The 24584-nt window shown below is 32.9% G+C and overlaps 1 protein-coding gene and 1 non-coding gene across 2 annotated transcripts in view; one reads left to right on the top strand and one right to left on the bottom strand.

The window, feature by feature from the left end:
- Positions 1-18451, top strand: part of Smp_164380 (putative camp-dependent protein kinase catalytic subunit) — a gene marked incomplete at both ends in the record, with an annotated part of 52028 nt that extends 33577 nt beyond the window's left edge. Inside the window, 8 exons of the mRNA XM_018798117.1 lie at positions 1059-1187; positions 2398-2496; positions 6244-6326; positions 9679-9805; positions 12131-12226; positions 14551-14673; positions 16193-16357; positions 18326-18451. Coding sequence (XP_018653091.1) covers positions 1059-1187; positions 2398-2496; positions 6244-6326; positions 9679-9805; positions 12131-12226; positions 14551-14673; positions 16193-16357; positions 18326-18451 — 948 coding nt within the window. The remainder of the gene's footprint in view (positions 1-1058; positions 1188-2397; positions 2497-6243; positions 6327-9678; positions 9806-12130; positions 12227-14550; positions 14674-16192; positions 16358-18325) is intronic.
- Positions 3296-3361, bottom strand: Smp_tRNA_01441_Gln_TTG.1.1. Its single transcript has one exon. It is a non-coding gene (tRNA).
- Positions 18452-24584: the final 6133 nt, after the last annotated feature.

Raw genomic sequence — 24584 nt, 5'->3', positions numbered from 1 at the left:
AGGACGAAGAAGTAAGAAACGGAAACTTGTTGAAGTACTTTGTGCTGAGAATTCTATATTGTACCAAAAATATAATATTGAATAAAGCTAATAATAATAATAATAAAATACATTTATGTTTGATAACAAAAACGTTTAACAATTATCAGTAAACAAGTATAAAATGAAGACAGTATGCCAATCGAACGTGTATGGTTTGTAAATTTTCTATAACTGTTATTGAAATCCTCTTAATTTTTGACTTAAAATAGACCGAATTCAATGTGTATTCTACCGTAACGCAAGCAGTACAATGAGGATATTGTTACACTCTCACGAATCTGGGTATTGACACAATATTGAAAAATACCGATTACCAGTTACTACTGAATGGATATAACCACTGATGAGTCACAGCTACTTTGGTTGGCAGAACCAGACACCGTCACTAGCCTTAAAACTTAAAGTCTCACTTGAGGCCAAGTACATGAATCTGTATCTGGGATATAAGTTAAATAGTTCATTAATTTGTCTATCTACTCTACATAAACGAAATGGGGCTTGGTGGTAAGTTCAGATAGACCATATGATGGACAAATATCTAATTAATGTTATTCGCATTACTAAATTGGGTATATTTAGTTCATCCAAACAACCCATCTATAAACACATAAATGCTCAGCTACCAAAAGCACAACAACACTTGATGTCTACAACAAAATTACAATCCCATATCAACATTAAAATAAATATCCCAAGCCAAAATATTACCACTACAAATGATTCGTGCTGTAGACGTGGTCATACATTCCACAAGTCATTGATATCACTGTATAACTTTTACGAATTTCGCGTAAGCGAAGTGATGTTTACAACGTCATTCAGAAACAGATTTCAATCATGAATGATAATTATCCTCAACTGAATATACAGTGTTATCTATTGTCTTTGTAAATTTATTTGAAACCATAGAGAAACATGTTTTATATTAAATACACGGATTTTGTTGTATGATCCGACTTCTTTTCTTTTCTTTTTCATTTTACCTTCCATTTGTCACATATTCAATCTTTGATCAGAGTAATGCAACCTTGAATCAATTCGATCGCATAAAAACACTTGGTACAGGATCATTTGGTCGTGTTATGTTAGTAAAAGATAAAAAGACACAGATGTATTATGCAATGAAAATTCTAGAAAAACAAAAAGTAAGAAAACTTATTTTCCTCTTCTATGTTTCAATTCTACTGATTATCAAATTAAACTAACCTTTAGAAATTATTATCAATTTTAAGAAACTGAGTGTCCAATTGATGATGATTCTTAATGTACCTATATCACCAATTTGGGCACTGGAACATATTATTACAGCAAAAGAAACAAATACATGTTGTTCAATCATTCCTGTGACCTAATAATAAAACAATCAACAATTGAATAAATTTTAAACAATCACGAAATATAATATAGTTGAGATCATGAGTCAATTGAAGTTAGACCATCATGGAAAACCTGAAAGCACTGGATGGCCGTTTCGTCTCATCGTGGGACTCCTTAGCAGTGCGCATCCACGATCTCGCCTAGCGAGATTTCAACCCAGACCTATCAGTATCGCAAGCGAGCACTTAACCACTAGACCACTGAGCAGGAAGGCATCAAACGTTGTTAATGTCTAACTTCAACCAATCCACAAAGTTGAGAAACCATTTCATCAATGTTTTCAGTGAGTTGATATCTCTCAGCAGACCTAGTTGAACTCCACTGGTTACTGCTTCTCACTAGAACTCCAGGAAATACCTCATGTCACTAGTGAGCATATGATAAGGGGGGTTTTTGTGGAGATTTTTAGTAATTTTTTATATATAGTTGAAATCATGACTCATGAAACATGACAAATAAAATTCTGACATCTTACTGTATTTACATAGTTAGTCGGTCACTCTATTTAATTTATGTTATGTACCCGATATGAGGTCACATTATATAAAAAAGTTATTATTTCGGTTACCTCATCTATTCTGATTAGTTAAATGATCAAATGAGTCGTCATAACGAGTTTCTGACAATTCTTTGTGTTAAGAAACAAATTATAGATTTTAGATAGTTTCAAACTAGCAGTAACACTCAGGGGGAGAGTTCCGTTCTAGATCATGGTTTAATTCATAGATAGCTCTGATTGATCATTACATTGTAACTACTAGTCTGTTTATTGACTGAAAATCCGTTTAAACTAACCTATAGTATATATGCAACTTATATCATTCATTAGTTTGTATACATTAGAAAATCGAATTAAAGTAAACAGTCGCGGAAGTTATCATTATCAACAATATCAAGAAATAGCATCAATAGCCGGAATGTTTCACACTCTTCATTATTTTGTTTGTTTCCTTTTTTTTCTTTTGAAATTTGTCCAAGGTTGTCAAACTCAAACAAGTCGAACATACATTGAATGAGAAAAAAATTTTACAAGCAATCAATTTTCCTTTTCTTGTTAGTATGGATTTTAGTTTTAAAGTAAGTAAATGTTAACCATCATTTGTTATTTACCACAAGGAATAAAATTATCAAAATTTTGTTGGATATGTAAAAATGATTTTTCTTTTTAAACTCACTGTTCGCTAACTGATGACATTAGATACAGATTGGGCTACACAATGAAATGATTGAAGTTGAAATCTTACCAGTTGAATGGATTATTTTCATAGCTAAAATCAGATAATATCAGATTTGAACCTTGGTGAAATCCTGAATAGACACTGCCATGACTGCTTAGTTTTTATATCATTTTGAATTCTGTTCCAGTTAACGTTTGTCTAAAGTGAATGTCACCTTAAAACTAAATAAATCTTTGTATTAATTTTCACAATATTCTTAATAACAGTAGAACAAGATACACAGATATCGAACCGTTTTCTTTAATTATTTTCATTTAGCTTTTAATAAAAACGTAACTTTTACCTCAGACGAACGAGACTAACACACTGATAAAAAGTGATCTGGGTGTATTTGGCTACATGTTCATCGTTGAGTCAATAAAATTTACGGTCGTATTTGTTATCTGATCGGTAAAATTAGAGAACAATTAAAGTCAAACAACATAACATTTGAATCTTCCCATTGATGTTTAGGACTGAAACTGGTCAGTCTCTAATTGGCATATGTGCATACTGTGCGTATTGCCTCGATATAGCCTTAATTCACAAGCAATGGTAAGCAGAGATGGATAGTGGCTAGCAGTGGAATCCAGTTTGACGCGCGTTTCGTTTTATTTGGGACTTGTCGACTAGATGAACCTGCATCTCAGTATTGATGTTCACTCTGGGACTCGAACCCAGTACCCTCGCTTCAAACGCCATCGCGTTATCCACTAGGCCACTGAGTCCTGATAGCAGTCCTAACAAATCGATGGGAAGATTCAAACAAACAATACTGAATGAATTTAAACTTCAACATAACATTTGTTTATATGAGAACACTGAGTAAGGTGAACATTTTGGTAGTAAATGGATGTTGGATACGGGGTCAAAAGTTAGGATAAGAAGAACAGGACACGAAATGTATAAACATAACTAGGGTTGGTACTTATTTATGTGCTGGAGGAAATAATATTACAGAATACAGGGAGTAATGTGATAGTTATTATTAATCATCTTTAAGAAATAATGAATGTGTAGTCAGAATGAGAGTAGTAAATAACTACATAATTACTCAGCATAAATTAAAACCAAAATGAAATGAAGATGTTAGCAATGATAAAAAAATGTAAGAGATAAAAAGGGATTAAAAGAGATAAAAGTTGAATAAAGAAGGTTATTCGATCTCAACCATAGTCGTTATTGTAGGGAGAGGAGATGCATGCTCTTCTTCCGTTCACATATAGCAGAACAGAAACGTTTGATAGCAGATGTCTTAACAAACCAACCTAGAATTAATGTTGGTTATTTGTTAATTATTTGAATGAAATACTGATATCTACTTTATGTTTACCATCTATCAGGTATCTTCCAACTGAACTTGTAAAGACTACTGATTTTCAAGGGTAGGTTCCCAGAAATCTGTTCAAGAAACTTGGTAGAATTTTTTCGGAAAGCAAAACCCCTATATTTCACAGTCTTTCAACAATACTGAAAGAACGAGTGATAGGAAAAACTCACCTGTTGCTAAGTTGATTTTGCTATACAACACTGAATGTTCTTTAAATAATTCGAAGGCAGATCGGTACATCTCCGACGTCATTTCCAGTTTATATATGGATTTCGATGTACCTGAGGATGCAGTATATATTAAAAGGATAGGAAGAAGAGTTTTTACCAGGTTTCATGAACTCTCCAGACAAGTGATGGATAATAGACATGTTATGGATATCAGTCATCCCTTCAAATAATTAACGGATAGTCAATGTCGATTTTACTCTGCTTCACTACAACAACTTCTATTAAAGGTTCCCTATCAGACCTGTGCGAAGAGTATGATAATAATTAGTTCTTTGATTATTTATTTCTAATAATATTTGTCGAAAAGTAACGCTCCTCTTAAACAAATAATTTGTTATATCTACGCATTGTCATCTAATATAACTTTTGGAATAATTAGCTATTGATGACGCAACAATGTTCATTAGTCTAATGCTAGCTAATTTTCATTCAGTTTGTAACAAACAAAATACTTATTGTCAAAGATTGATAGTGGCTAGCAGTGGAATCCAGGACGCGCGTTTCTTCCTATTTGGGACTCGTCAGCTGGATGTACCTGCATCTCAGATTTGATGTTCACCCTGGGACTCGAACCCAGTACCGTTCGCTCCAAACGCCATCGCGTTATCCACTCAGCTACTGAGTCCTGATAGCCACTTGCTTGTGTAATGGGGTGAAATTTAAATAGGACGAAACGCGCGTCAAACTGGATTCCACTGCTAGCCACTATCCATCTCTGCTTACCATTGCTTGTGAATTAAGGCTATATCGAGGCAATACGCACAGTATGCACATATGCCAATGAGAGACTGACCAGTTTCAGTCCTAAACATCAATGGGAAGATTCAAACAAGTAATACGAAGTGAATTTAAAATACTTATTGATTTCCAATCTTTTGATCCAAAACAACAATTTTCCACTGATTTTCACCTTGACACAAAATATATTCAGGCAAAGTTATTGAAAACAACATGGATTAAAGTGCAGATCAAAAAATGATGTAAAATCGTTAGAAATGTAACATAACACTGACAAATTGAAAAGAACATAATCTAGACTATTGTTTTTTTTTAAGTTGGAAGTGTAGTTAAAGCTGAGATCGAAAACCGTATACGTCATTGGATCATTCTAGGCACTATTCGTAATGTAGTTTAAAAATACATAAAAATAGTAAATTTTATGCAAAAACCTTATATATATATATATATATATATATATATATATATGAGAGAGAGAGAGAGAGATAGTGCCAATAAAGGCATGCTTACTACTCAGATGGGTTTTCGTATTGAGATGTAATTATTTCTTAAAACTATTTAAGATTCAGTATATTTTTGTATGATCTAAAGTTACTGTTCATTTAGAAATATAACAAATGGAGAACTTTAGAAAAACAAGAGGTTATTGAACAGCCATTTCTTTCTAGTTATGATCACATTACAACTGCAATTCTACGGTTATTAGTAGGATTCAACCAGAGACCTTACTATGTTGAGGTGACCACAATATAATTGAGCAACTGAGGTGAAATCCAATGATAAATATTTTCCATTTAATTCGTTTATGATATGGTGCGAATCGTACTCAAACAAATGACCAGTATTCATCGATCTCAATACTTCATCTGGAAAACCTTAATTAGCCCCAACAAAACCATTTTGTCACGTAACAACTTGATGCTCAATACTGACTAACTCTAAAATAGATTTCCAGAATTTCTGATACAGTACAGTGACCTAAAGAGTCAACCAATTAGAAAGTAAAATATTTACTCAAAGCTGGCAATAGAAACGTATAGTCGTATATGACAAAATTGAAAAACTTTAGGGTCTAGCTTCATGGGTTGTTAAAATCTTTTTTGTACCAACACCCGATTGGTCCACGTTAATGGATGCAAATTACTGGGAACTTACAAACTAGAATGAAAGAACTTAAGATAGAAATTTTAATTTTTGCTCTTTTTTCATCCTGATAACTGATTATCATAACTGAAGTTCAATCTAAACTTAGCTATATTTTGTTTAAATCTAATTTTTTTTATATATATGCTAAAATTCCATATCAAAGGATAATTCAAATCTGTATATGGTACTTGAGTTTGTCAGTGGAGGTGAAATGTTTTCCTATTTAAGAAGAGTTGGAAAATTCAGGTAAGATGAATAAAGCTTTTGAAACATAACAACTTTTTTCATTTGTATATAGTTCAAGTTAAAAGTGTGGATTCGTCGGTATTGCGACTCAACACAGTCATGTTAGTATGCAAAGTGCTTTAAAAAAAGCATTATAATTGTTATTACTAGTTGCTAACTAATTTCAAGACGAGTTCAGTACATTCCATTATTTTCCTTTATGATAGTCTTAAAAATAAAATTCTACATATTGAATGAGGGTATATTCAGTTCTTCAAATAATCGCTACTGATTTAATTAGTATTATGAAATCAGTTGATTTCGACAAAATATCCAATAAATAAATTCTTAGATAGATAGACATATTGGCTTAAGGTTTAATATCCATATTTTGTTTCCTCTCTATCAGTAGCCTTTCCAGTTAGCACTAATTGGAATTCAGGATTGTTATTTATTATTATTAAAGTAAAATCATTCAGAAATATACAATCAATACATATGTAAATATGAACAAAATTTGTTAGCCATTAATTAACGATTGAATAATAATATGATTGGCATATCACTTTTTTTTCCTTTTAACTCCTGATGAATATGTTTCAAATATAGATTGTAAGAGTTCGTTCATAAATACATTAAGTCGGTCATGATTTCACTCAATATCCTAATATACAACCTTTCTTTTATATATTACCACCACTAAATTAACTACTTCTATGAATCCGGTGTTCATCTTGTTGTGCTAACGAGGTATGGTAACTTCGGCCGATGCATATATGTGCCTGGTCCTACGTTGTAGTTGACTGACTGATAAGAAATATGAACCAATGTAAGGGGTTCGTGGGGATTAATCATTCAGCGGCATCGGACGTAGTACCATTAAAAAGCAGAGGGCATTGAATAGCTTTTTCATTTTAATCTGGGGCCCCGATTAAGTATACTTCCAAGATGTAACTAGTGGTTGAGTACAATTCCTTCAGAGAAACCATTTGGTTTTTATCTGTAGGCAAATATAATAATTCATTTTGTCGTTCAAATATAGTAGTGATATAGTACTATAATCAATCCAATAAAAATCTGTCATCAAACTGAACCAAACTCCATAATTCCTTGAATTAATTAATGATCATAATCTGATCGTTTACTGACTTCGAGGAGGACTTCTAACTTGCTAGTGAAAAACCATGGCTATTGAAGAACAACCATTTTTATCGAAAGTCAGATACCCTTCTATTTTGTTCTTTATGGCCGTGTCTATTATCACATGACCAAAACGTCAATTAGAATATCGACTTATATGACCATGGCCCAGTGCTAAATCAATGATGTATTGACCGGTGCAAGCTACCTAGAGCCTACTCTGAGTCCTTATTAGTTCTTCTTACTTTGCCCTCCTCGTTGAGATTAGAACGCATTGTATGAATCATGTATTTCATACATAGACAGTTTATATACAAGCAAAATCATACCGTATCATACCATAAAATAGAAAATAACAATTATACAAAATCAAGTCAAAAGTGGCTGTGAGTGTGAGATGCTGTAACTAATAAATCAGGAATAACTTAAGTATAGTAAATCGTATAGTAATAACCAATAGGTCAAATGAAAGCTTATAATAAGAGAAATACAAATATGTATATAATCTAGTTACTTAGTTATACAGTAAGAATATATATATATAAACAGTTCATAAGTAGTTCCCAGAAGTTACCCATAATTTAATCTTCTTCAGATACATCATTATCAATGAAACAGAGTGTGATTTTTCGTAAACTGATTGAACTTAGAAAAGTAAACCATTAAATTTCAAATCAGTGATCCTAAGGTAATTCACTTATTTCAAAGAATTAATTCACTGTTTCGGACTGCTATAGGAACCACGTTTAAGTGTTTCCTATTAGTCCTTAACTCTTATACTTCGCTAGTCGATAAATCAATTCGCTTTAAAACTGTCATCAAACAAGCGACTAACTGTTAATAATTGAAATTATTAGCTAACATCAGCTGATAATAACATCTTAAACAAACTTTATTATTATGGATTTTCAGAAAGGGGTTTTGTGGATATTATAGTAATTTAGTAGTTGATTTCATGAGTCAATTGAAGCTAGACCACTAAGGAAAACCTGGAAGCACTGGACAGCCGTTTCGTCCTATTGTGGGACTCCTCAGCAGCAAGGAGAGGGACCGTGGATGCTCACTGTTGAGGAGTTCCACGCTAGGACGAAACGGCCGTCCAGTGCTCCCAGGTTTTCCATAGTGGTCTAGCTTCGATTGAGTCATGAACGCAACTATCAAATAATTATATATTTCTTTAAAAAAATAAACAACAAAAGTAAATATTATGAACATTGATTAGTAATTTGATTTAGTGCAAATAAATATATTGTATAAGAGTAATGCCTTATTTTATCTACATTAGTAAAACATGTAAATCTAACATGTTCATTTCGTTAAGAGGAGACAGATAAATTTAAAACTAATTAGCACTAGAGATGAACAATCAGTAAAGCAGACAAAGCTATATGTGCCCAATATTTCAATTTAATTGCAGAGGAATTCCTGAACATGTCATACTCTGATTTCAACACGACTAAGTCTTTACTTTGTTTAAACGACTTATTCTAACAAAACTGCAACATTTCTGTATCGACAAAACTATTCAAAGTACAAACTTAATTAAACCTCATATTTTGAACTAAATCGTCAATCTTAATAATCAACTTTATATGCATGAATTTATCCCCTAACTATGATCACAGTGGATAATCTGATTAAGTAGTAATTTGCTTAGGAGTAAACTGTTAAATAGTTAGAGGCGATTGATAAAAATTTAGAAATGCAAATGTCATCCTAGGTGACATATTTCATACCCCAAAGGACCTGATACTTCAATTAAAAAGTTTACCTCCATCACCTAATGACACCAACTTATAAAAAAGTGTGTTTTTCTCCTTATCAGATATGTATAACTGCGAATATGTTTAAGCCAATGAAATACTATGTTTCAGTTAGAGAGATTAAATTTACTTAGTATTGTTTGTTTGAATCTTCCCATTGATATTTAGGACAGCAACTGGTCAGTCTCTAATTGGCATACGTGCATACTGTGCATATTGCCTAGATAATGTCTTAATTCACAAGCATTATAAGCAAAGACGGATAGTGGCTAGCAGTGGAATCCAGGACGCGCGTTTCTTCCTATTTGGGACTAGTCGGCGGGATGAACCTGCATCTCAGTATTGATATTCACTCTGGGACTCGAGATTGTTTTAACAGTGCTTCAAACAATACGTTCAGTTTCTTTTTATTAAAGAATTTATTAAATATACTAAATAATTGATCTTGTCAATTTCTGTTTATATTCTAGTGAAGAAGATTCACGTTTCTATGCAAGTCAAGTTGTACTGGCATTTGAATATCTACATTCTTTTGATTTAATCTACAGGGATTTGAAACCTGAGAATTTATTGATTGCTAGTGATGGTTATTTAAAAGTAAGTTGCATGATTAGACAATAGAACCAGTTAAAATTGATTAGTCTGACTTTTATTTAGGTTCAATGTACAACCATGCTCAAATATTTCAATATTTGAAGTAATGGTTAAATGTCTACATTTTTAATAAATGAATCGATAAGCCAAATATTATCAATTCTATAAGGTTAGAAGACGCATGAAAACCTCTGCAGTTTGTAGTACATTGAAGATACAACGTAGGCTCTAATATATCAGAGGAAGATATTGACAGTACATGCTTCAGTATAGATTCCGGTACTTCACGACGTTTTGATATAAATGAGCATTCAATTTTTTTGGTTTTTTTACTTTCTGTGAATTACCTTTGAAATTATCAGCCTTAGATGAAAAGTACTAATAAGATATGTTATTATGGAAATCATCATTTAGTGAACGGGACTTTCCTTTAAGATCACCTCGTAACATATACTAGGGTAGTAGAAAGAGATTAATATGTTTAACTTTCAATAAGAAAGATCAGATATTTATCCCATATTTAAAGGAACAGCTTTTTGTTCAAATCCCATATTAAAGATGTGTTTGGATATAGCAGGTATGATATTCTCAAATTATTCACATCAATAAATGGAGATTCTTTGAACTATTAACATTGTTACGTTTTACATGCTACATATCAGTCCCAAGTTACCTTTGTCCTCAGTACGTACTGAATACATTCTCAATACCCCTTTATCAGAACCATTGGCTGTACCTTCAGCATAACAAAAAATATTTCACTGAAATGCTAATAAAGCCTCTATTTTAACATTTTTATCTGTTACGCTCACTGTTTCTTCCTCAATTTTTCTGTGTCCATTTTAGAAAAAAAAAATCATTCTGGATTAGTGGGTTCTCATATAGTCATACAGTCAAGTTTCATGTATTTTTCAGACGGAAACCTCTTTGTATTTTCTAAGTTAAATCTGAAGTCACCTTCTATAAATGTACTTTGATAAGCTAATCTACATCAAGCAATGTTACCCTGATTAATATGTAGATTTAGCCAAATATATTTGGTTGATTTAACTTCTTTTCCCTTAAAAAAAAATGAACCTGGTACCTTTTTTTTATCTATTATTAACTATTAGAAAATACATTTAATTCTGTATATAGACATTAGTTTAAATGTTATAAGACAAAGATGTTGTTGGATGTTTTGACTATTTACATACCAGGTGCACTGATAAATTAGTTTATCCTGATATAAACATACTGTGTGTTTTTTTTTCAGCCTAAAGAGATCTGAATGACAAAGAAACATGATAGAATCAGTTCATTCCTTCGACATATCTAATCTAATTAACATTATCCGTTTAAATGTACTAGATAATTTTCAAACTATATATATGTATCAATCTGCCCCGATAGAATTATTTAGATATCATTGTTACTTTTTACAAACAGTGAGCTATTCTTTAATCGTTTAGTCTTTTTCACCACTCTGTAGTGAACGAGAACGCAAGTAGGGACAAACGTATCAGTAAAATCTGAGAACCATACAGTAAATACTTCATTTGTAAAATGTCAATTAATCGCCGCAAATTTCATTGTTTCTTCGTTTCCAAACCAATCATTCTTTGTTCTCATTCTCTTTTCTTTGATCTTCGTAACCGTCTGCCACCAGGCATTTCACTTTCGACATCAGCAGTACACAACACAACTTGATCTCTAGTTAAATAAATAATAACCAAATGTTCACTAAGGACTTCAAAATATATTTTTACGACTTTTTAAGAAGAAAATGTGACTTGAGTAGACAACCAAGTCTAAATCAAAAAAATAGTTTATTCATGACATTGAATAAAGATTACACTCTATCATAAAGTGTTTAAAGTTGAAAATATGAATAAGTGATTTTGGAACAGTTGCCTCAGTGTTTTTGTTTCTCATTGATGATTGACGATCTTGAATTCCAGTCGTTGTTGGTTGGTGGCTGCACACGGTTTAAAAAACTTCAAACTAGAATTCTCAGTTCTTAAGTTAACTTCAATTAGTAATAAACACTGTCATCAATATACTGGGTTATTCATTTTAAATAGCCCACTGGGTAATTTAAAGTTTATATTTTGATTTAATGTAAAATGTTCCATTGTATCACTACCAATAACAGATAGGACATCAATCAATAAATGTAATTAGTTTTCCTAAAATTCTGACCTTATTGCCAAAAACGTAAACTCGCCTAACACCGACTTCTTTCAACATAGTCATTAGTAATTTTTTGTCAACCTATTCACACGTTAAAGGCTATCTCCAAATTTTTACAAGCTATTTAAAAAGTGACATTTCTTCTATTTTCATTAGGTCACGGACTTCGGATTCGCCAAAAAGATCAAAGGGCGAACATGGACATTATGTGGAACACCAGAATATCTTGCCCCTGAAATTATTCTAAGCAAAGTGAGTATTATCTATAGTGTACATGAGATTGTAACTACGATGTAGTTGCTGAAGTTATATAAAATGCTAGACAATAAAACATCAATCAATATCTGGTTGTCTAGTTTTTTATACTAATGCATTTTTATCAGTCACGATCCGATTCGCTCATTGGTCTAATTAACCAGGCATACCAGAAAGTGTCAGCTGTCTCATGATCGTAGATATGCCTTACGAAGTTAATATTAAGTTTCCTGTAAGATATTTTATCTGGTTATTATCTCATTCTCATTGTTGTAGTTTAAAGTACCTAGTCGTTGATACTGCATGATCACCAAATTCTGAGACTATTTAAAGGATAGTTATAGTTCAACTACAATATCACTTGCTCCCAACGTGATTACCGTTTTAAAACAAAACTTCATAAAAGCCAACCAATAATTTTTTATTCTATTTCCGAAGATTCTTCAATTGAATCCCAAAGCGACTATCATTCTTCTTTTGTTCAAACTTTTTCTGGTCTCATTTTTTAAAATGAAAAATAATGAAATTGAATGCTTCAGATGCTAATCATAAGACATACTGGGATTGCAATTACCCCCTTTCGGTAGTATGATGTTTATTAAGAATTATTAAGTCGGAACCAATTTTAAACTATTAAAAGAAAGTATTCCGCTATCTCTACAAAGTACTGAAAACTAATGACAGCTATAACCATAAACATTCTTGATTATCATAATTATAAAATGCGATCAATGGTCAAAGTAATGACCGTCATATTATCTGACCTTTCAGAAATGTATATTACAAATACTGTGAAACTATGAAAAGGAATAGGACAAATTAAATATTTCTATTACTGCATTTTCTGTGACTTTGTATTTCATTTTGACTATTGTTAAAATGCCATAACATGAATGTTAGCCCATTAGCCTTGACTGAGGATGATATGTTCATACCTTAAGTATAACAAAGTGGTACACACTAGTGTAATATATTCAAACAATAAATTCTTAAGAACGTTTGTAATTATGCTGTTTATAGCTTGATTTGGTCCGTTCGAAAAAAGTATATACTTTTATACAACTTTGAGCATAAAACCTATTTATCAGCCTCTGCTGAAAGTCTAGACCTTTAGAATTCTGCACTGAGTTTGCTATTTCCGTCTTTTGATTTGAAATCAAATATGTGAACGTTTATCCAGAAATATAGAATTAAACAGCTATGCCACCACGTCAAAATCTATAGAACTTCTTTCTTATATTTGAACAGGAGGCTGAAAATGGTTCTATCTATCGGAAAAATAATAAGTACTTACAGAAATGATAGAGGGATAATAATTCCTGTCAGCATGAGCTTCAGCGTGGTCATTTTACATGTGTTAAATCATCCAATGATAGCTTTGGAATGTTTTGACGAGACAGATTTTAGTTATATGGAATTTAATAATGTGATATGAATAGAATTCTTTGGTGATAACTATGAACCATCTCACTCTTACATCGATTATATTCATGAATTGTAGTAATATGTGCCTGATAACTAAATTAATCAGCCAAGTGTTATTACCAGGGATACAGGTACTAAAACAACTGTAGATTACATATAACATTTAAAAAATAATTGTTATGGTATTAATTTATAGTTCGACAAAGGTGTCTAGTACAATAACGCGCTTTTTATGCCATATGAATATAAAACATAATTCAAAAGTCAATAAAATCCACTATACATAGAGATGTATGTCGGCTAGCAGTGGAATGAAGAACGCACGTTTTGTTCAATTTGGGACTCAGCTGGACTTAAGGCAATATCGAAGCAATCCGCACAGGATGCACGTATGCACCCAGGCTAAAGATGTTTAAAATAGATTGTAACAAATCTTGATGCACATCCCTTAAGCTTATTTCTCAAGAAATACAATCTGAAACATAACACTATCAATAAAAACAAAACGAAAGAAACCCTTGAAAATTTTTGCACTTAAATAAGTATCTATTAGTAACATATAAATGACAGAAATTCGTGCTGATTAGTAGGATCGCAACTAATCCAGTTCATTATTTATTCCATACTCATCTATTTATCATATATTTTAGGAAATACATGTTTAAATGAGCATTTTTTGTGTGTTAATTAACCGTTCAACATCTAAATCCAGTGGTCATATAGATAACATCAGGTTTACAAACATAGGAAGAAGGAACATTGAATGGTCCTACAAAACACTATATTTCAAGCCTAAAATTCGTGGTTTCAAAAGTTGACTTATAATGTAATTTTTTGACTAGTTCTTCCCTTTGTCTGTTTTATTTATGAATAAATCGATAAAAATAAAACTCTAGGGCTACAATAAAGCTGTGGATTGGTGGGCACTGGGTATTTTGATCTATGAAATGGCTTGTGGATATCCACCATTTTTTGCAGATCAACCTATAGAAATTTATGAAAAAATTGTTGCTGGTAAAGTAAGTCTACTGTGTTTAACACTAATACTTACAAATTACTTCAGAATAAGGTATTAGATTCTTTCTGTCGTCACTCGGGCGAACAATAGGTCTCTAATACTTTTAAAAAAACTACTTGTGTATAAAAAAAGGGCTTAAACCGCATCGAAAATGTATAAAAATACAATAAAGGACTCTTAATGCTTGAACGTTATTTACATAACGGTCAGTATGCTATCTGAATAGTGACATGCTTTTCGATGATCTGTTAACATATATGAATTCACTGCTAAGCATTGATTTATTCCAAACGAGACTGTTTATAATTTTTTTTCATAATAAGCTGTATGTTAACTTACATGCATGATAATTACGTCAAGGATTTCAACCGTAGCGTATTTTAATACTATTTACGTGTGGTTTGCGACTATGATATACACAACTTCATCATATGACGGTATACGTAGACATATGTGACTTTTGTTTTAGGATATTAGTATGCAGCTTCTGTATGTAAACATGATTGTTTCTACAAAGTAAAATGTTTATTCTGAGAGAAAAAAAGCCATCATTGTTTATTTCCTATCGTCTTAATATACTGTGAAGGTTGTGACATTTACGTTACGAAAATAACAATCACTATAAAAACAATAATAAGTAATTAAACAAGCACGTAAAACTTGATAATTTTTTGTTCAGCTTCCACTTCTCTCAAAGGCTCAATCCTCTATCTTGAATATAATCAAGATCCGTAAAAGATTCGAGATAGCTTGGTTTGTCTGTGTGCTGACACTTGCATAACTTATCTTCGCTTCCGATATTTTCACAAACTATCATATCAGCGTTTATCAGCTATTGTTATAATTAATAAAATGAAAAAAGAGTTGGCTTATACGATTTATCAGTTAGATAGACCGATCATCATTTGAATTTGTTTTTTAGTTATAAATACGTATAGACTTTCCCTATTTTCTATTCCTTTATTAAGAGCACACTTTCAGATTCATGCGGAGACAAGCCTACAACTTTTGAGATATTAGTAGTAATCATAATACAAACAAGTCATCAAGTTGATGCCTAATAATTACCATTTTACATCTTGGCTTAATATAAAATATAAAATGATTATGGCTGATATCGTTATTGAGTATGGATTAGCATAGCTAAACATATAAAGTAGTTTAGTTAATTAGTAGCTTTATTCTCAGCTATACTAGGCAGAAATCCATTCAGTCCCTACTTTTCCAGTTAATTTTTCTCTCTGGGATAATTTAAGAAGATACATACTTTGAACAGAACATATTCAGACACTGGTACAAACCAGTTTACAGAAGACTCCAAAATAACAAATAAGTATTGATACCGCAGAGTTATTAAATTATTAAATAGTTAGTTGTATGCTGATTGAATGATTGATTAGCCTTGAGAAACGAATAAACATTTCTTTGACAAACCTATATCATTCAACTCCTATTAAACCCCAAATTAATGTATAACTTATTATTTATTCCTTTATTTCTTTGTTTTGTACTTTTATTAGGTAAGATTTCCCGGACATGTTAGTAGTGATTTGAAAAATCTTCTCAAACAATTGTTACAAACGGATTTAACAAAACGTTACGGTAATTTAAAAAACGGTGTCGATGATATCAAATGTCATAAATGGTTCCGGCCAACTAATTGGGTTGCTGTCTATCAAAAAGAAGTATGTATTTATTATTCCGCTTGCTAATGCTTTTGTACTACAATATACTTTTCGTGCCCTTGTTGGTTATCTACACAACCCGTATAGTTCTCTATGACAAACAGTGTCTGTAAAAACCAGTTCAGAACTAAAAGATGATTAAAGATTGTTTGACATCAAGAATTGATATTAGTTAGATCATAAGTTAATGGTATAACCTAAAAGCTTTGATTAAACTTAGTGAAAATTCACTTGGTATTGTTTGTTTGTATCTTCCCATTGATGTTTAAGACTGCAACTGGTCAGTCTCTTCTTGGCCATAAGTGCATACTGTGCGTATTGCCTCGATATAGCCTTAATTCATAAGCATTATAAACAAAGATAAACATCAACTCTGAGATGCAGGTACATCCAGCTGGCGAGTCCCAAATAGGACGAAACTCGCGTCCTGGATTCCACTGCTAGCCACTATCCATCTAAACTTAGTGAATGTTTAAAATAAGACATTGATTATTGCTTGTCATATAGTGCCATGTATCTCAATGATTTGATTGAATCTACGGATATAAATTGAACACACTATGTTTTGAATCTACAATCCAAGACAAATTATATTTCTGACATTTTAGAAACAATCCACAAATTATTTTAATAAGATGTTAAGACAGATGTGTAAGCAGCTATCACAGAAGGTTACCCGTTTTGTCGAAGTATCATAATAAGATGGTCTATTACGTGTTTTCTTTTAATTTCACGGAGTGTTCATTGTGATTTAACTTTACTCATATCAACGAAAGTTTTAGAATAATGGTAGATTGGAATAACTAATTCTGTTTATTGATTACGTCTCTTCTGATTGAGATTGAAGTTAGCGACCCATTATTTATATATAGAGATTATTCTTGCTAGTATAACAGGGTTATGGAGACTGTAGGACTTTCATAATTTAAACCAAGAACTGATCTTAACTAGACCATTATTGCAAACCAAAAAGCATTAGACAGATGTTTAGTCATCATACGGGACTCCTCAACAGTGCTAGGAACAGGAGGCTTGAAGCAACAATACACCGAACCTCAAAAAGAATTTAAGCCTGTTGTTTTCAGTGACATGGTTGAAAATATTTGTCAATAGAATTAGACTTGAAGATAAGTAATTCAGACAATTGTCTTTAAACCTGGAAGAGATGGGTGTGACTACTGTCGGTATCGTGGGTCCTCATTGCCCAGGAACCCCGAAATAAGGGTCATAATCGCTCATTATTAGGCGGCTTCAAATTACAGAGAGAGAAATGTCTGGAGCAACGTGGTCTTCAATAGTTCCTACACTTGCATCAGTTTATGACAGGAATAATTCTCACATTAAACAAAACTTCATAATTATCAGAAGGGGTTTTGTGAAGATTTAGTATTTATCATAGTTGAAAGCGTGAGTCAATTGAAGCTAGACCACCATGGAAAACCTGGAAAACTTCATAAGACATCATCGTAAATTATAGCTTTATTAAAATCTGTTAAGGGGAAAAAATAGATTCAAGGCATCATGTAGTTCAATAATACCACTAGGCTGTGACACAATGGTTCAGTACGTTTTAGCCCCAGTTAGATATCCAAACAAGCTAAAATTAACTAGTGGATAATTCTGATAAGTCATATAGATAAACATGTTTAGCGGAATCCACCCCTCTATAAAGAATGTAATTCTTTATTAGTAAGAAGTGTCATTACAGTGTCTCTTCATAGAGCTGTCTAACAGTCTGGACCAGACATAATACATTTGATTTTCTGTCTTAGTCTATTACCTGAGCACACACGCTCGGTAAACACAATCAACTAGTTTTTGTAAACTAATGCCTCAACTACCTTGTAACTTCGTGATCATTTCACAGAATTATCCTGATTTGTCTTATCATTATAACTATCATTATAATTAAATCTTTTGTGATGATAACGCACATATTTTAAAAACTTTGTATTCTAACTTTTTCAGCTATCTGCTCCATTCCTACCGCCATGTAAAGGGCCCGGTGACACAAGTAATTTCGATGATTATGAAGAAGAACCACTTCGGATATCTAAAACAGATTATTGTTCAAAAGAATTTGAAGAGTTCTGACGGAAAATAAATCAAAGTGAATGAGTCAAATACATCAAAAGACATTTGAACTAAATCTTATTAACAGTGCTTATTTTTTATTTTCAGGTTTCACTTCAAATCCCAGTCTGTTTTGATACACTCGTCTGAAATTTTGGGTCACACGGGATGAAAACAGACAAAATATAAATACCTTAACCAGGCACATGGATTTATGTGCACAACTATAAGATCCTTAATTTTCGGTAATATTCAACCACTCATTATGTGTATATGTGTGTACAAGCATGTAACAATCACATTTACACGTAAATATATTTTGATAACACCTTTTATCACGATACTTTTAATAAACAAATGAAGCTATAAAGTATCTAGTCAGATTTGTATATTATAAGCCTTTCTATCATTTTGTATGGAATAATACAAGTTCACTAACTTCTTAGTTTATGAGGTTGGAACTACTCAGAATTTTGTTTTCTTTTTTTTCCCTGTAAACTATCATATTTTTATTCTGTGTAAATGAGGTAACAATTGATCACTGAACGTCACTAGTTCTTTGGTTTTTATTTATTATTCATCATAAATGTATGTTTATTGTATATCTATATATGTTTAAATACTGAGGTATACATATATATATATATTTGTGTGACCCAAATATACAACTGTCTTTGTTAGGTTCAAAACATATCTACGGTTGAAATATTATTTTATTTATTAGAGAAAAAAAGGTGAAAGAAGTATTCTATAACCGCATAAGCTTTTGAATTCTCCTCTTTGTTCAAATCTATATTATTTAACTTTATTAGTGATTCAGGTAAACGATAATTAATTAACGTTGGTTGTATTGAATACCTTCGAATGCTTGTAACTTTCGTCTATCAAACTGACTACTCATAAGTAGTTAAGCAAGCATCTAAACACTTTGATCGTTTTTCGTTAATGCGAAAATCTATTAACAGTCATAATTTGAATTAGACAAGTTTCCACAGTTACTCCTCAGTTTTGTGTAACATTCTTAATAAATCTCGATTCAGTAAATATGTGCAACTGTTAAGATTTGGACATCAATAAAATATAGAACCCAGCATTAAATACTCCCCTGGACTATCAGCAGAGACTGGTACACAGATCATTCAGTGTCCAGTATGAAACACGATTCTCATGAAAGCCGGGATTATAGTCCTCTAGAATATCCCTAGATTCAATTATTTTTTAAATCAAGTTCAGTGTGAAGTGATTCTGTAATGAAAGAATACAATAAGATTAATGATGGAAAGCAATAGTATCAAAATAAAATGATAAATGAAGGAGTAATAAAAATGAAAATAGAGCGTAACACGGGCAAAGGAAAACTTCTAAGTGCAACAGCAGACCATTTATTCGCTCTTTACCTTATAAGAGCCTTATTTTCTGCAGCATGACCCGTTATGAAATTACATGTTTGTCAATCTGTTGATGCAATTAATACTGAGTTCTTCTCAAATTCGAATTTTACGCCGTTAAATTTTTCTGAAATTCCTCTCTAGTCCCATTATTAGTATAAAGTTTAGAAATCAGCTATCGATCCTACATTGTCGAACGAAAAGTAGGTGCCTGAGTCATTAAATTTTGAAAAGTGATTTCAAGAGGCAACACTCTGGAATCAGATTAAGTTTAGAGATTCCTCATTAAAATTTAGTGTGTAAACTAGTTGGTTAATTTTCCTATTTTTAAAACCTGAAGTAATTTATGCACCTTTCACTATTGATTTTAAAATACTCCGTTTGAAATATAATATTGAATCTATCTTGAGAGTACACTTCCCTAATCGTTTACTGCTTCAATTTGACGTACTTTCATATGTACTTTCCGTCCTCAATAATTTATCTGGCACTTTGCCTTTAGAAAAATAACTTTGTTGATATTTATACAGTCTGACCAACCTACTCCAGTCCAGTATTCTTGTACTACACTAAAACCTGGGAGTATTGTATTTGGAATTATGTTTTGTAGAGATCTGTTTGTAACCAACGAAGGTAACTTTTTACATTATTGTACGCATCATTCAAACTTCAATTCAAGAAATCCACATGTGTAAATGATCTTACTCTGTTCTACTACAATGATCATCTCTGCAAAAATGATGCGTGCCTGTTCTAACATTAGTAAGTGCTTAGAACTTACAAAATCATCAGACATAGAAGTGCATCTTATTATCTTTGTTGATGATGTCAACTTTAACAGTTAAAATCAAATAATGTACATAAATTTGAGAACAATGTAAAAAAATAATAATCAAATGGACTTAAACCATAACATTAACTGGATTTAACCACCCACCTTCAGCTAGAATTTGTATTTCCGTTATCTGACTCCATTATTATCAGATAACGATATATATATATATATATATATATATATATCACTGAAGATTGTACATATTAATTGACTTGATTCTTATTACTGAATAACAAAGTAAGTCGAATATGAGAATGGTTTTAAATTAGATATGTTCCATGTATCCGTTAACGCAGGCAGTTTGTAATAGGAAAGAAGCTGTTCAGAGCATGTGAACGTGCAAACTCAGTTTAATAAAGGACGACTTGATATTTATGGTTGGACGGAAAAACAGGCTGAAGACGTGTGGCGAATAGAGCAAGTGCTAAACGCACACACAAACATAAGCTCAAATAGAAACAATCAAAAGTACATGTGAATAACTGACAAGATCGAATGTATTTGTGGATATTGAATCGAAAAGAAAAGATTGATTGAACCGTCGAAATGCTAGAATAATCCACTTGGGTATGAAATTGTACCAAACGCGACAAACTATAAACTACACAAAGCGTTTATATTTCCGATAATTATAATAACAGCATAGAAATATGATAACTCATTTCGGAGAACGTAGCATCAGATAATATTACAATATGTTGTTTTTCGTAAGCTAAAAACATGGAAAGTATTGTTATTTGAAACCACAAAATGTGGATCTAAATATATCTTCAAAAACACTCATTCTCGATATCTGGTTTAATTGGTTTTGGGGATCATTGTACATTCAAACGTTTCGAATGACAGTGCTGATAAGTACTGTATATTCGTGACAACCTTACAACAATCAGTGATCAGATTTATTTTATTTCTGATTCTAAAAAGATGAAAAGAATGACATGTGCTTAGACGATTATATGACTACTTATAATAGTTCCACTTATTTATAAATAGACAAATTTTTCGAATCTCATATTATCCGAAATGCCAAACATCTACGTAAGTACAAGCATGAAAGTCACGTCTATCCAAAAACCTGGCATCAACATGCATGGGGTACATGCCCCTGAATTTTCAGCCCATCCATTTTTAAATATGATTAAAATAAAATAAATTGAAATAAATCTGTATTCTGGTATGCAGAGTTAACACATTGGATGAACATAAGAATGCTCAAAACTGCGCTTTCATTCAACCTGTCGTAACCCTACTTGGGTCCAAATGTTAGCGTGGACTGTTTTCAAAATTTGTTTTCACTTTCTGAGCATTCCCCCACGCTATCTGTCAAGGGTTCGGCAGTTTGATATAAGTCGCCTTATTCAATGGTCATTCCTTGGAACCAACATCTTCAAATTTGTGCCTCCTATCGTATCCGGTATTTTCAAAATTCCTGATGGGGATACAGGGTCAGCTGAAATTTCCAAAAGATTTATGGATGATATATGCTCTAGTTAATGATCTATTGATAATGGAAGCTAACGCTTTTGCCAAATAGTCTTTATTTTGCCACTGATTTCTGAAGAATACATTTGCTTTGTGTTATTATTCATCCATTTGCTCTGGTTTTGGTAGTTGGTAGGAGTTAGTTACATTGTTTTTCCCACCAACTTTAGATGCGAATACCCTAGCAGCTAGAGATGACTTGCTGAGACCCTGTCGCAAAGAAAAATAACTCAGAAACCCAGTTTCTGACTCTAGAATCTTAAAAAACATCCCGAGCCTCAGCTAGAAGTACACTTCATTGGCAGTACCCAGGGAAGTAACACTGACACAACTTAGATACCTAATACTGCCTTTTCATAGAGAGACAAAAACCCCGAATTCGACTTGACCTTCTCTTTTTAATATTGTAATCGATCAGCTAAAGAGCGAAGACAGGAGTTGAAATTTAAGTCCTCAAAGACATCAAGTGCATAGAAAGAGGGACGCCACAGCCTTGGTTGATTTATGTGGTGTTCACTAGTTTTAACAACTGAATCCGGATATAAGCGAAGTCTTCGCAGTAGCTAAACCTACTTCTGTTGAAACACCGTAGTAACCAGGATGTACTCCAGATTCATAGTGAGCCATCTATGTCCGTCGTTTTGTTATTATTGTTCAGGTTTCAGGGTGGATCCAGCCACCAAACCAAAAAACACAAGGTATTGTCCACTGAGCTAATGAAACAACGATTTCACACCCACTTTTTAAGTCTCGTGAGGCCATCCTTATTGAAAAGACAATATTAAAGTAGCGAGTGATCGCAGACATGCGACCAAGAAAATCAGTATTGAAACATTCCCTGAGACCCATATATGTAGTAAAATCAATGCAACAACAACCCTATGTCTTGCATCATCACATCTTCTACTTATATATTCAATTGGGCGCGGAAGTTCAGAGGGAACATGAGATATCAACAACGGTCGACACGAGGAACCACATTAAAACTAAAGGAAATCACTGGAAAGGTCATTGTCACGGTGGTGTATGCGATCCCAGAATGAACATCATGTAGCTCGGACGAAGCTCACGTGGATGGCAAACAATTACGGTGGTCGTTGCTATATAATCTGGCAGCATAAAAGATAAACTTGCCAAACTTGATGACTATCTGAACCTCCATGCACGTAATTAATTTCCTTCACTTGATGGCTGTCAAATGTGAAGATTGTGGTTAATTGAGGAAAGTTCCCAAGGCTTCGTATGACTTAAGAAGCGACCTTCACAGCTATATCAGGTGCAATGATAGTCAATCTCCATTTTTGGATGCAAAAATAGTGGAAACGTACGAAAAATATAGTATTCTCAATGGCCCTCTTACAGTAATCTTTACTCCAGAGCGAGATCACAGCGGATAAACTTGTCGAAATAGAGAAAAATCTCGCTTCGACCAGTTCTGTGAGAACTGGTCAATCACCTCTCACATATGGTTTTGTGAATGGGCATTGTTACAAATAAACCACTCATGAGGTGATTATTCGTGACTGTACAATGACGCAAAGTGACTTGGATGTAGAACATTGAAACCTAAAATCATGTGTTCTCAGATAAAGCTGAAAATCTTGGTGTCAATTGAAACTCACCCCTCTGTGATGCCACGGGCAATGGAGTGAACGTTATCTAAATGTGTCAGGAAACTTTAAACAGATGCAACAACTTACATCTACAGTCACATTAAGGCTGCGATGACGCCCAAATGCAAACTAATCGAGTTATCAAAGTGCTGCTTCCGCTACTTCAAGGCAAACGGCTCAACTACATTGCATAATGCATATTTCGTTGTCCTACAAGAATTAATGCACAGAGGGAGAAGATATACATACTAGAATAAGCTGTGGTTCTCAGCAAAACACTGACATGGGGTGAAAACAAATCCTCACTAAAACTCAAATTCCTCATATACACCGAAGATGCTAAGACATGGAAGTCCGTAATAAACGAAGAGAATTCATCTGAGCAGCTTAAAGGCCTCGAAACAGTCGGGGAATGATCAGCATATTATGGGGCAAAATTCAATCCAATAGAAAATCACGCTATAAGTATTCAGCCCTACGCGACACAAAGAACCTACGTCCTCTATTGAAATTCGCTCTAGATTGTATCCATGGGGTTCGATCTCGGGTTAGTAACCACAGTAACGGCGGACACCTGCTCAAACTACACTGCGGATGCAATCAAGGCGAATGCAACTCTTTAGGCGAAGACAACTTGGCGCTATCACCCCAAAACTAGTTCTGACACTCCTTAAAGCGTACCCGGCCTCAACAAAAAGCTCACTTCCTCATTGGTTCCCTCTCTTAAAAATGGACACACATCTTTTACACCAAGTACACAAACGAGTAATCAAGTAGGAGCTTGGGTTAGGGAATAAATTTGACGAAAACGGATCCCGACACTTAGGATTATTCTC

The sequence above is a fragment of the Schistosoma mansoni genome, chromosome 6 (genome assembly GCF_000237925.1).
Source record: "Schistosoma mansoni strain Puerto Rico chromosome 6, complete genome".
Taxonomy (NCBI): Eukaryota; Metazoa; Platyhelminthes; class Trematoda; order Strigeidida; family Schistosomatidae; genus Schistosoma; species Schistosoma mansoni.
The sequence above is the reverse complement of the archived record's forward strand: the minus strand, read 5'-3'. Positions and strand labels throughout refer to the sequence as shown.